The sequence below is a fragment of the Salvelinus fontinalis genome, chromosome 21, assembly GCF_029448725.1.
Source record: "Salvelinus fontinalis isolate EN_2023a chromosome 21, ASM2944872v1, whole genome shotgun sequence".
Taxonomy (NCBI): domain Eukaryota; kingdom Metazoa; phylum Chordata; class Actinopteri; order Salmoniformes; family Salmonidae; genus Salvelinus; species Salvelinus fontinalis.
Genome location: NC_074685.1, coordinates 12,660,191 through 12,672,387, shown reverse-complemented (window position 1 = coordinate 12,672,387; position 12,197 = coordinate 12,660,191). Strand labels below are relative to the sequence as shown.

Genomic DNA, 12,197 nt, shown 5'->3' with positions numbered 1-12,197 from the left:
ATCTATGATAGTGTCTCTCTCCTCCTTCTAGGTATCTATGATAGTCTCTCTCCTCCTTCTAGGTATCTATGATAGTCTCTCTCCTCCTTCTAGGTATCTATGATAGTGTCTCTCTCCTCCTTCTAGGTATCTATGATAGTGTCTCTCTCCTCCTTCTAGGTATCTATGATAGTCTCTCTCTCTCCTTCTAGGTATCTATGATAGTGCCTCTCTCCTCCTTCTAGGTATCTATGATAGTCTCTCTCTCTCTTTCTAGGTATCTATGATAGTCTCTCTCTCTCCTTCTAGGTATCTATGATAGTCTCTCTCTCTCTTTCTAGGTATCTATGATAGTCTCTCTCTCTCCTTCTAGGTATCTATGATAGTCTCTCTCCTCCTTCTAGGTATCTATGATAGTCTCTCTCTCTCCTTCTAGGTATCTATGATAGTCTCTCTCTCTCTTTCTAGGTATCTATGATAGTCTCTCTCTCTCCTTCTAGGTATCTATGATAGTCTCTCTCCTCCTAGGTATCTATGATAGTCTCTCTCTCTCTTTCTAGGTATCTATGATAGTCTCTCTCTCTCCTTCTAGGTATCTATGATAGTCTCTCTCTCTCCTAGGTATCTATGATAGTCTCTCTCTCTCTTTCTAGGTATCTATGATAGTCTCTCTCTCTCCTTCTAGGTATCTATGATAGTCTCTCTCTCTCTTTCTAGGTATCTATGATAGTCTCTCTCTCTCCTTCTAGGTATCTATGATAGTCTCTCTCCTCCTTCTAGGTATCTATGATAGTCTCTCTCTCTCCTTCTAGGTATCTATGATAGTCTCTCTCTCTCCTTCTAGGTATCTATGATAGTCTCTCTCTCTCTCTTTCTAGGTATCTATGATAGTGTCTCTCTCTCTCCTTCTAGGTATCTATGATAGTCTCTCTCTCTCTTTCTAGGTATCTATGATAGTCTCTCTCTCTCCTTCTAGGTATCTATGATAGTCTCTCTCCTCATTCTAGGTATCTATGATAGTCTCTCTCTCTCTCCTTCTAGGTATCTATGATAGTGTCTCTCTCCTCATTCTAGGTATCTATGATAGTCTCTCTCTCTCCTTCTAGGTATCTATGATAGTGTCTCTCTCTCTCTAGGTATCTATGATAGTGTCTCTCTCCTCATTCTAGGTATCTATGATAGTGTCTCTCTCTCTCCTTCTAGGTATCTATGATAGTGTCTCTCTCTCTCCTTCTAGGTATCTATGATAGTCTCTCTCTCTCTTTCTAGGTATCTATGATAGTGTCTCTCTCTCCTTCTAGGTATCTATGATAGTCTCTCTCTCTCTCCTTCTAGGTATCTATGATAGTGTCTCTCTCTCTCCTTCTAGGTATCTATGATAGTCTCTCTCTCTCTCCTTCTAGGTATCTATGATAGTCTCTCTCTCTCTCCTTCTAGGTATCTATGATAGTGTCTCTCTCTCCTTCTAGGTATCTATGATAGTGTCTCTCTCTCTCTTTCTAGGTATCTATGATAGTGTCTCTCTCTCTCCTTCTAGGTATCTATGATAGTCTCTCTCTCTCTTTCTAGGTATCTATGATAGTGTCTCTCTCTCCTTCTAGGTATCTATGATAGTGTCTCTCTCCTCATTCTAGGTATCTATGATAGTGTCTCTCTCTCCTCATTCTAGGTATCTATGATAGTGTCTCTCTCTCTCTAGGTATCTATGATAGTGTCTCTCTCCTCATTCTAGGTATCTATGATAGTGTCTCTCTCTCCTTCTAGGTATCTATGATAGTCTCTCTCTCCTTCTAGGTATCTATGATAATCTCTCTAATTTCTCTCCCTCACCCTCTCTCTCTCTCCATCTCTCTCTATCACCCTCTCTCTCCATCCCTCTCTCTATTGTTCTCTCTCTGTGGTAGGGCTAGTTAGCCAGCAGCAGCAGCATCCAGCACCAGTCCTGATTGAGACGAGGACCCTGATTGCATTATGTCCACAATGATAGATGGAGTCTGCCTGTGAGAGCAGACTGCTCACCCACACACAGGAGTGTTACAGGAATTTGTTTGAGATCTACGGGAGGGAGCAGGGGGAATCTCCTTCACATCTCAGGCCCAATTAAACCTGTTCAACCAATGGCATCCTCAAGAACAGGCAGATCCAATATTACAGCAAATAATACTCCAATGTACTGATAGATAAACTAATATTTTCTTGGATGGAATTTACAAGGGTATGATATTTATGAAGGACATTGTAAACAAGTACGGTAAAAGTATGTCACACAAGCAACTAACAACAGTGTGTACTGTATGCTCAATACAAATTTAGAACCAACTCATCGTGGCTCTGCCGCAAAATTGGAAAAGACAATTACTTAAAGAAGAAATTAAATTATTAGTCTGTCTGCCTCCCATTAAAAATCATAAATGGCTTAAATCAAAAAAAGTATCAGTTTAACTTAAAGTCAAAAGGGAACAGTTGGGAACAGGTCTTAGATTCCCCAATACCTTTGCATCGAGTGTAGGAACTGATATATAAAACAACAACTGACACATCAATATTTTTGTTTCAATTTAAGCTATTATATAAAATACTTGCTACAAAAAAAATGCTCAATATATGGGGTGTTGAACATACAGTCTTGTGCAGACTGCCATGAGGAAACAGAATCAATAGAACATAGTTTCTGGTGCTGTCCATCGGTGGCTCGCTTTGGGAGTCAGGTCCAGGAATGGTTGTTATGTCATAATATCAGGGTTCAGATGGACCTGGACCAGATGGACCTGTAAACTGCATTGTTAGGGGATCTGAAAAACCACGACTAGTCAATGGGAAATATCATTATACTCTGGGGTAAAGTATTTATTTTTAGGGCAATATCAATACAAATAAGGAAGGTCAGGAGCCTCGTAAGACATCACAGTAAAATGGAGGGATTTTTTGCTAAATGAAATAGCTAAATGTAATTGTACTGGGAAAGATGGGTTAATCTGTGGACATCGGAGGGTTGGAGTTAAGATCAGAATGAATGGCCGCTGTGGTTGAAAATCCAGCACTTGCAGAACATGTACCGTACATGTGAGGAAAATAGCTGTAAGTAGCAGTAGAAGTATTGTTGTCTGTTAGTTCACTCCAATCAGGGTAGGGATGGTAGGGGGGAAAGTATATAACAATTTAAAAAATAAGAGAGATTAGAAATTATGCAAACAATTAATTTGATTGATCTACAATCTTCAATATTAAAGCTGATCGACCCCCCCCCCCAAAAAGCTTGCCCCCCCCCCCACACACACACACAAAGTGAACCACGCCAATGCACTTCCACGCCAACAGTGAACCACGCCAATGCACTTCCACCCCCGCCTCTATACCAAAACTATTTTCCGCTCATTTTCCGCTCAAACGATGCTACCATAAGCCATCGACTTTTAATCATATTTGTTTTCACATACAGTTCCCAATAGCATAGTTCCCAAAGGTAAAGATCTTCTGCTCCACTCGGAAGCACAAGGTAAAGATCGTCTGTTCCACTTGGAAGCACAAGGTAAAGATCGTCTGCTCCACTCGGAAGCACAAGGTAAAGATCGTCTGTTCCACTTGGAAGCACAAGGTAAAGATCGTCTGCTCCACTCGGAAGCACAAGGTAAAGCAGCTACAAGGTAAAGCAGCTACAAGGTAAAGCAGCTACAAGGTAAAGCAGCTACAGGGTAAAGCAGCTACAGGGTAAAGCAGCTACAAGGTAAAGCAGCTACAAGGTAAAGCAGCTACAAGGTAAAGCAGCTACAGGGTAAAGCAGCTACAAGGTAAAGCAGCTACAAGGTAAAGCAGCTACAGGGTAAAGCAGCTACAAGGTAAAGCAGCTACAAGGTAAAGCAGCTACAGGGTAAAGCAGCTACAGGGTAAAGCAGCTACAAGGTAAAGCAGCTACAAGGTAAAGCAGCTACAGGGTAAAGCAGCTACAGAGTAAAGCAGCTACAAGGTAAAGCAGTTACAGGGTAAAGCAGCTACAGGGTAAAGCAGCTACAAGGTAAAGCAGCTACAAGGTAAAGCAGCTACAGGGTAAAGCAGCAACAAGGTAAAGCAGCTACAAGGTAAAGCAGCTACAAGGTAAAGCAGCTACAGGGTAAAGCAGCTACAGGGTAAAGCAGCTACAGGGTAAAGCAGCTACAGGGTAAAGCAGCTACAAGGTAAAGCAGCTACAGGGTAAAGCAGCTACAGAGTAAAGCAGCTACAAGGTAAAGCAGCTACAAGGTAAAGCAGCTACAGGGTAAAGCAGCTACAAGGTAAAGCACCTACAGGGTAAAGCAGCTACAGGGTAAAGCATCTACAAGGTAAAGCAGCTACAAGGTAAAGCAGCTACAGGGTAAAGCAGCTACACGGTAAAGCAGCTACAGGGTAAAGCAGCTACACGGTAAAGCAGCTACACGGTAAAGCAGCTACACGGTAAAGCAGCTACAGGGTAAAGCAGCTACAAGGTAAAGCAGCTACAGGGTAAAGCAGCTACAAGGTAAAGCAGCTACAAGGTAAAGCAGCTACAAGGTAAAGCAGCTACAGGGTAAAACAGCTACAAGGTAAAGCAGCTACAAGGTAAAGCAGCTACAGGGTAAAGCAGCTACAAGGTAAAGCAGCTACAGGGTAAAGCAGCTACAAGGTAAAGCAGCTACAAGGTAAAGCAGCTACTAGGTAAAGCAGCTACAGGGTAAAGCAGCTACAGGGTAAAGCAGCTACAGGGTAAAGCAGCTACAAGGTAAAGCAGCTACAAGGTAAAGCAGCTACAAGGTAAAGCAGCTACAGGGTAAAGCAGCTACAAGGTAAAGCAGCTACAGGGTAAAGCAGCTACAAGGTAAAGCAGCTTCAAGGTAAAGCAGCTACAGGGTAAAGCAGCTACAGGGTAAAGCAGCTACAGGGTAAAGCAGCTACAGGGTAAAGCAGCTACAGGGTAAAGCAGCTACAAGGTAAAGCAGCTACAGGGTAAAGCAGCTACAGGGTAAAGCATCTACAAGGTAAAGCAGCTACAAGGTAAAGCAGCTACAAGGTAAAGCAGCTACAGGGTAAAGCAGCTACAAGGTAAAGCAGCTACAGGGTAAAGCAGCTACAAGGTAAAGCAGCTACAGGGTAAAGCAGCTACACGGTAAAGCAGCTACAGGGTAAAGCAGCTACACGGTAAAGCAGCTACACGGTAAAGCAGCTACAGGGTAAAGCAGCTACAAGGTAAAGCAGCTACAGGGTAAAGCAGCTACAGGGTAAAGCAGCTACAAGGTAAAGCAGCTACAGGGTAAAACAGCTACAAGGTAAAGCAGCTACAAGGTAAAGCAGCTACAGGGTAAAGCAGCTACAAGGTAAAGCAGCTACAGGGTAAAGCAGCTACAAGGTAAAGCAGCTACAAGGTAAAGCAGCTACAAGGTAAAGCAGCTACAGGGTAAAGCAGCTACAGGGTAAAGCAGCTACAGGGTAAAGCAGCTACAAGGTAAAGCAGCTACAAGGTAAAGCAGCTACAAGGTAAAGCAGCTACAGGGTAAAGCAGCTACAAGGTAAAGCAGCTACAGGGTAAAGCAGCTACAAGGTAAAGCAGCTTCAAGGTAAAGCAGCTACAGGGTAAAGCAGCTTCAGGGTAAAGCAGCTACAGGGTAAAGCGGCTACAGGGTAAAGCGGCTACAAGGTAAAGCAGCTACAGGGTAAAGCAGCTACAAGGTAAAGCAGCTTCAAGGTAAAGCAGCTACAGGGTAAAGCAGCTTCAGGGTAAAGCAGCTACAGGGTAAAGCGGCTACAGGGTAAAGCGGCTACAAGGCCTACTGAACGGCTGCACACGCCTTGCAGTTTTCACATTATGCGGCCTTAACATTTAATTTGTCATTCAATTCAATTTAATTCACATTTTCAAACTATTTTGTATTTTGTATTTTATTTTAAACGAAGATGTCTTGATTGCGTATGTCTTCACACCCCAGAGTTCATTTTTGGTGGAAGCATATTTAGCAGCAATTACAGCTGTAAATCATTTTGAATAAGATTATACCTCTGCACAACTCTTAGGGCAACATATATCCATTGTTTTTGTCCAAATTGCTCAAGCTCAGTAAATTTGGCTCGGAATCATTGATGTGGAGGCGGAAGAATCACACACCTGTTTAGGCGAGGTGCTGGCTAGCGGAGTAGAACACCTGTTTAGGAGAGGTGCTGGCTAGCGGAGTAGAACACCTGTTTAGGCGAGGTGCTGGCTAGCGGAGTAGAACACCTGTTTAGGAGAGGTGCTGGCTAGCGGAGTAGAACACCTGTTTAGGAGAGGTGCTGGCTAGCGGAGTAGAACACCTGTTTAGGCGAGGTGCTGGCTAGCGGAGTAGAACACCTGTTTAGGCGAGGTGCTGGCTAGCGGAGTAGAACACCTGTTTAGGCGAGGTGCTGGCTAGCGGAGTAGAACACCTGTTTAGGAGAGGTGCTGGCTAGCGGAGTAGAACACCTGTTTAGGCGAGGTGCTGGCTAGCGGAGTAGAACACCTGTTTAGGCGAGGTGCTGGCTAGCGGAGTAGAACACCTGTTTAGGCGAGGTGCTGGCTAGCGGAGTAGAACACCTGTTTAGGAGAGGTGCTGGCTAGCGGAGTAGAACACCTGTTTAGGCGAGGTGCTGGCTAGCGGAGTAGAACACCTGTTTAGGCGAGGTGCTGGCTAGCGGAGTAGAACACCTGTTTAGGCGAGGTGCTGGCTAGCGGAGTAGAACACCTGTTTAGGCGAGGTGCTGGCTAGCGGAGTAGAACACCTGTTTAGGCGAGGTGCTGGCTAGCGGAGTAGAACACCTGTTTAGGCGAGGTGCTGGCTAGCGGAGTAGAACACCTGTTTAGGCGAGGTGCTGGCTAGCGGAGTAGAACACCTGTTTAGGCGAGGTGCTGGCTAGCGGAGTAGAACACCTGTTTAGGCGAGGTGCTGGCTAGCGGAGTAGAACACCTGTTTAGGCGAGGTGCTGGCTAGCGGAGTAGAACACCTGTTTAGGCGAGGTGCTGGCTAGCGGAGTAGAACACCTGTTTAGGCGAGGTGCTGGCTTGCGGAGTAGAACACCTGTTTAGGCGAGCTGCTGGCTAGCGGAGTAGAACACCTGTTTAGGCGAGGTGCTGGCTAGCGGAGTAGAACACCTGTTTAGGCGAGCTGCTGGCTAGCGGAGTAGAACACTTGAAAAAGAAAAGGAGAGCCTCACACTCTAGGAGCTCAGATGAAATAATTTAACAACCAACGTTTCAACAGCCAAGCTGTCTTCATCAGGGTATAATTGAGGGACAGTAATATTAAGAGTGGGGGTGGAAAGTAAAACTCTATCCCCGGGTATTCAGAAGACTGAGGCAGGTTTTCCTCTAACATTTTACAAGGCTTTGATCCTGAAAAACTGAAAAACTCCCCAGTCCCTGATGGTGAAAAGCATACCCATAACATGATGCTGCCACCACAATACTTGAAAACAGAGTATTTTCCAATGTAATTCCTTTTTGGATGTAATTTAAGGGAGCAAAATATGAAAGCTGTGCAAGTGGTGTGTATACTTTCACGAGGCACTGTATATGCAAAGACAAAGCATCAAACCCTTGAGAGCAGAACTAGAGTGAAGTGTCCTCAAAAGTTAGACGATTCCGAAATATTGCAAACCGGTATATCTACAACTATATTTTCCAGAGAAAGAGTGGATATCGAGGCTTAGACAGACACAGCAAGGCTTCCTGTATAACACTGTGGAGGATGAGAAAGAGAGCCTGTCAGAGTCTGGATGGTGTCTATGTTGCTGGGCTGTCATCCTCCTGTTGTTGGAACACATCAAAGTGCTGCTAGGTATACTTAGAGATAATCTGTCTGAAATTGTGTGTGTGTCTGTGTATGACCGGTTGGTGGTACAATAGTAATACAATATGGGAGAGAGTTGATCTGTGAATATGAACATAATGTGAACTATGTCTAAGTTGATATGCCAACGTTTCTCTCTTTCTCCCCCTCTCTCTTTCCTTCCTCTCACTCTCCCCCCTCTATCTGCCCCCTCTTTCTCTCCCCTATCTCTCTCTATCAGTCTCACTCTCTTTCCCCCTCCCTCTCTTTCTCTGTAGTGGAACAATGTTGGAGAGGAATTTAGAGTAGTGGTTATGCCTGGCCAAGCTTATGGATAAATGTATTGTCCCCCCTCCTCTCTTTCTCCCAGTCTCTCTCTCCTTCCATCTGTAATAAACTCATCTACTGGAATTTACTGCCTTGTTATTCTTTCTTCTCATCCTTCTGTCTTTCACCTCTCACTGGAGTGTCCTGGAGGAGGGTGATAGAGGGATGAGTCCGCCCTATTGCCCTTCACCTATCTTCTCTAAGTTAATGAAAAAAATACAACTGGAGTCTTTCTGGTTAAGCTCATCCCTCGTTCCCTTAACCCCCTCATCTTTGGCTTTTCAGTACATTGGGCAGTGCAGCATAAAAAGTTATTTTGGAGGTTACAGGTAAGGGTTAAAGTGTTTTGTGTGTGTGTGTGTGTGTGTGTGTGTGTGTGTGTGTGTGTGTGTGTGTGTGTGTGTGTGTGTCTGTTTATGCGTGTGGGGGCGTTTAGTTTTAGGGTTTGGGGTTAAGGGTAGGTTAAAGGTTCTGTTTAGGGAAAATAGGATTTTGAATGTGAATAAATGTTTTGGTCTTCACAAGGATAGTAAAACAAACGTGTGTGTGTGTGTGTGTGTTTGTGTGTGTGTGTGTGTGAGTGAGGGAAGGAGGTCCAGCTCCTCAATGTGGAACACAATCAGCTACGTTACTAGTGAGTTATTCATGTCTAAAGGCCCAATGGAGACATTTTTATATCAATATCAAATAATTGCGGGTTAACAATTGCTAACTTAATAGATTAATATATGTATCATATTTCCATTAAAATGAGCAAAAATGTGTTTAATAAAAGACACCTCTCAGTAGGTGGTCCAGGAATGAAAGGATTCAGTACATGGGGGGGTGAGGGGGGCGTTCCTCTTTTCTTCTCTATTGCTCCTCAAGCAAGAGGGGAGGCCGATGACATCAGAGGGCACCATCAGACCAACTCCTTGAATGGGCTACTCCAAGAAGTTGGCACTCAAAATATATTTGCACTTTTTTACACTTAAGTGTGTGTACGTTATTGTATTTATACCTGGGATATTGTTTTTCAACAAGGTCAAAAAATAGCTGGAGTGCATCTTTAAAGGTTGAGGGTCGCAAAAATGCTTCATAACACCTATCAAATGTTTTATTTCCTGAACCTCAAAAGCCTATTGTAGGCAGACAAGTGAATCCACACAGGTTGACCTTTATTGTCAAGAATCTTGGCCTAAAGGTTCCACACTAGATGGGCCAGCTGCAAATTCAAAATTGGCTATATAATAAAAATTCAAGAAAACAAAATTAGCTTTTTGGTCGTCATTTAATGTTAGGGTTAGGAATTAGGCTTAGCAGTGTGGTTAAGGTTAGGTTTAAAATCAGATTTTATGACTTTGTGGCTGTGCCAGCTAGTGACCACTCTGTAGAGCTGCCTCCAGGGCAAGATTCATGACAATAAATGCCAACCTTCTGAATCAACACTGCTGATTATCACCAGCATTGATTTCTATAATGTACATGTTTGATCACTTTAAAATATGCCGAAGTATTGGCATCCACCTGGTCCCCCACATATACAGAATACCACAGTATGAGTCATAATACCCATAAAACCTAGCAGTCAAGCAAGGAAATGGTTCCAATCGTTCTTCCACCATTCATTGTTCCCATAAGGGATTTTAGAAACACTTAAAATAAAGAATGTTTCGTGTAGGCTTACCCTGGCGTGACGTTTTGATAACCGTGTAAACTCTCTAGGACAAGGTGACATCAATATATTTGCCAGTATGAAGTGCTAATTAGCTGCTAATATGGCTATCATAAAGAACTACAAACGCCATGATGATCTCAATGAGAACTTTGAACTGTCTTGGACAAGTTTTAAATTGACACAATACCTGTTAGCAAAGGTGACAGCTAGAGATGACCTGCAGCAGCTTGCAGGGATTTGTAGTCTTGCATGATTTCTACGGTTATCCTAATTAGCATTTTCAAATCTGAGAGTAAATGGAGCCGAATATATTGATAAAAGTGACCTTATCCTAGAGAGATTTAAATTACTTTTAAAACGTCACGCCAGGGTAAACCTACATGAAACACAGCCCTTATTTGAAGTGTTTATCAAATCCCCTATGGGAAAAATGAATGGTGGAAAAACTATTGGAATCATCCCCCTGTTTGACTGCTAGGTTCTATGGGTATTATGACACCTCCACCGTGGAACTCTATATGCTGTCAAGGTAGGGGAAACCCTGATCATGTTGTTTTTTTCTGGAAGGACTTGGTCACTGCAGATGAAGCTGCATTCTTACACTGACTGAATGGTTTCCTACAGGAGCAGAGAGAGAGAGAGAGAGATGGAGAGAGCGGACGAGAGAGAGATTATATTCCTATTTTGCTGCAGTAATGCATGTTTTAGACTTGATAAATCTTGTGGTTGGTAATTAAAACATGATGCACTCCCACGCATCATAACTGAGGTAGTCTGCAAGCCAGATAACAATTCACTTGGATAACATATTTCCATATCGGTATTGATGTTTTCCTGAGCGCGAGCACACTAATAGTATTATGCTGTCATGCTCTCAGGGCTTCGCTGCCTGGCGCATACAACTCCATTCTACCGTGAACTAAAAAAGCACTATGATGAATAATTTATGTTCTTTCCGTGTTTGTTCGTGGACATTGCCTACCAGTACCACCCCAGCAAACAACTAATTCAATACACCAATACACGTTTCGCCGAACTAATTCAGTGTTGCTTTCATAATATTGACAACGTTCAACTATATGCCACGAAACAGTGTTATCGATTAGCGGCCACGGTAGCGGCAGGGCTGTGCACCGGAGCTCCCAAAAACAGGTAGCTTCTATCTAGACGAACGCTTCAGACACTTCAGGCTGGTGGTGACTTGTAGATTCAAAGGTTCAAATAGCTTTGAAAATCTCGTTTTGCAGAGGAAACAAACATCATTGCAACAGAGAGAATGGTTCACAAGCGGTCGCTCAGAAATGCAACATAAATAGCGAACATTTGGAGAGCCTACACATTCATAAAACATTTAACATTCAAATGTTTATGTAACGTACGTTGCTATTTATAACACTATTATTACATGGTTTACTTTTACTATGAATGAATAGGTCCAAAGCCTAATGAGTTTGTTTATTTCTGCTGCTTGTTGAACATTTGGGCGAGAAGGAATTTTTTTCATTCCATACAAAAATGCTGCAGTGACAGTAGCCTAAACTACGATCGCCATATGACAACACCAGAGACCTGCATTCAACAGATACACAACAAACACACAAGTCTACTAATATGGTCATAGTAGTCGCAAACACTTAGCTGACGGACCGAAATGTGTTCATTTACCGTTGGTTGAAAGTCAACAGTTTGGTAGAAGCGGGGTCCACACTGTTCATGTCCCCATGCGATATCAGTCCAGCACTCAGAGAGCTTGTTTTCCTATGTGTTCCTCTTCACTACGGACGCATACTGCTGTCAAACTCCTTATTCACATATTAGACCTATTTCCCCCACTGGATTCAATTCGGCTATTCTCATCCCTTGAGCGCGCAGTGGATGCTGATGAGATAGGCTTGTCGTTGCAGCATGTGGCAGAATGTATCGTTTCTACCAAAACACCTCTCTGTCTCTCCTTTTCTCCCCCTCTGCCTCTCTCTCTCTGTTTTTCTACTCTTCTTCGCTCTCTCTCTCTCTCGTTCACATTTGCAGCGAGCTCCACGAGCACAGAGCGCAACCTCCTCATGTGACAGTAGTTGCCTTGGAAGAGAGCATCGCACACACGCACGCACGCACGCGCACACACACTCTCTCGGGAAACCTAACTGTCAGTCTTAGATTATCTGATTGTCAGAGAAAATCACAGGGGGTTAGTTTTACAACATTTGATGAGTGTCAAGTGATAGAAATAAGCCTGGAATAAATTAAGAGTTTACTTCCAAAACGCTATATCCACTTTTTTTCCCCCACCTTTGTGTTTTTTCATCAGAAATGATTGCTTATGGGTACCTTCATGTGTGTGTAAATACTACTGTTCTCAGATTTGTTATTCATGGATTTTAGAAGTGTATGAAAATATATATATTTTCCAAAACGCTATACACAATACATTATGAACACCTTCGTAATATTGA

At 43.2% G+C, this 12,197-nt stretch overlaps 1 protein-coding gene across 4 annotated transcripts in view; it reads right to left on the bottom strand.

Moving 5' to 3' along the window:
• Positions 1–12,197, bottom strand: part of garnl3 (GTPase activating Rap/RanGAP domain like 3) — a 234,930-nt gene that overhangs the window by 170,672 nt on the left and 52,061 nt on the right. The window contains exon 1 of one of the 4 annotated variants that reach the window (XM_055873912.1): positions 11,395–11,795. The exons of 2 other annotated variants lie outside the window; for them this stretch is intronic. In XM_055873912.1, coding sequence (XP_055729887.1) covers positions 11,395–11,408 — 14 coding nt within the window. In that variant the 5' untranslated portion in view covers positions 11,409–11,795. Of the gene's footprint in view, positions 1–11,394; positions 11,796–12,197 lie in introns of those variants that run through there. One more of the 4 variants, XM_055873910.1, reaches the window with a different exon arrangement.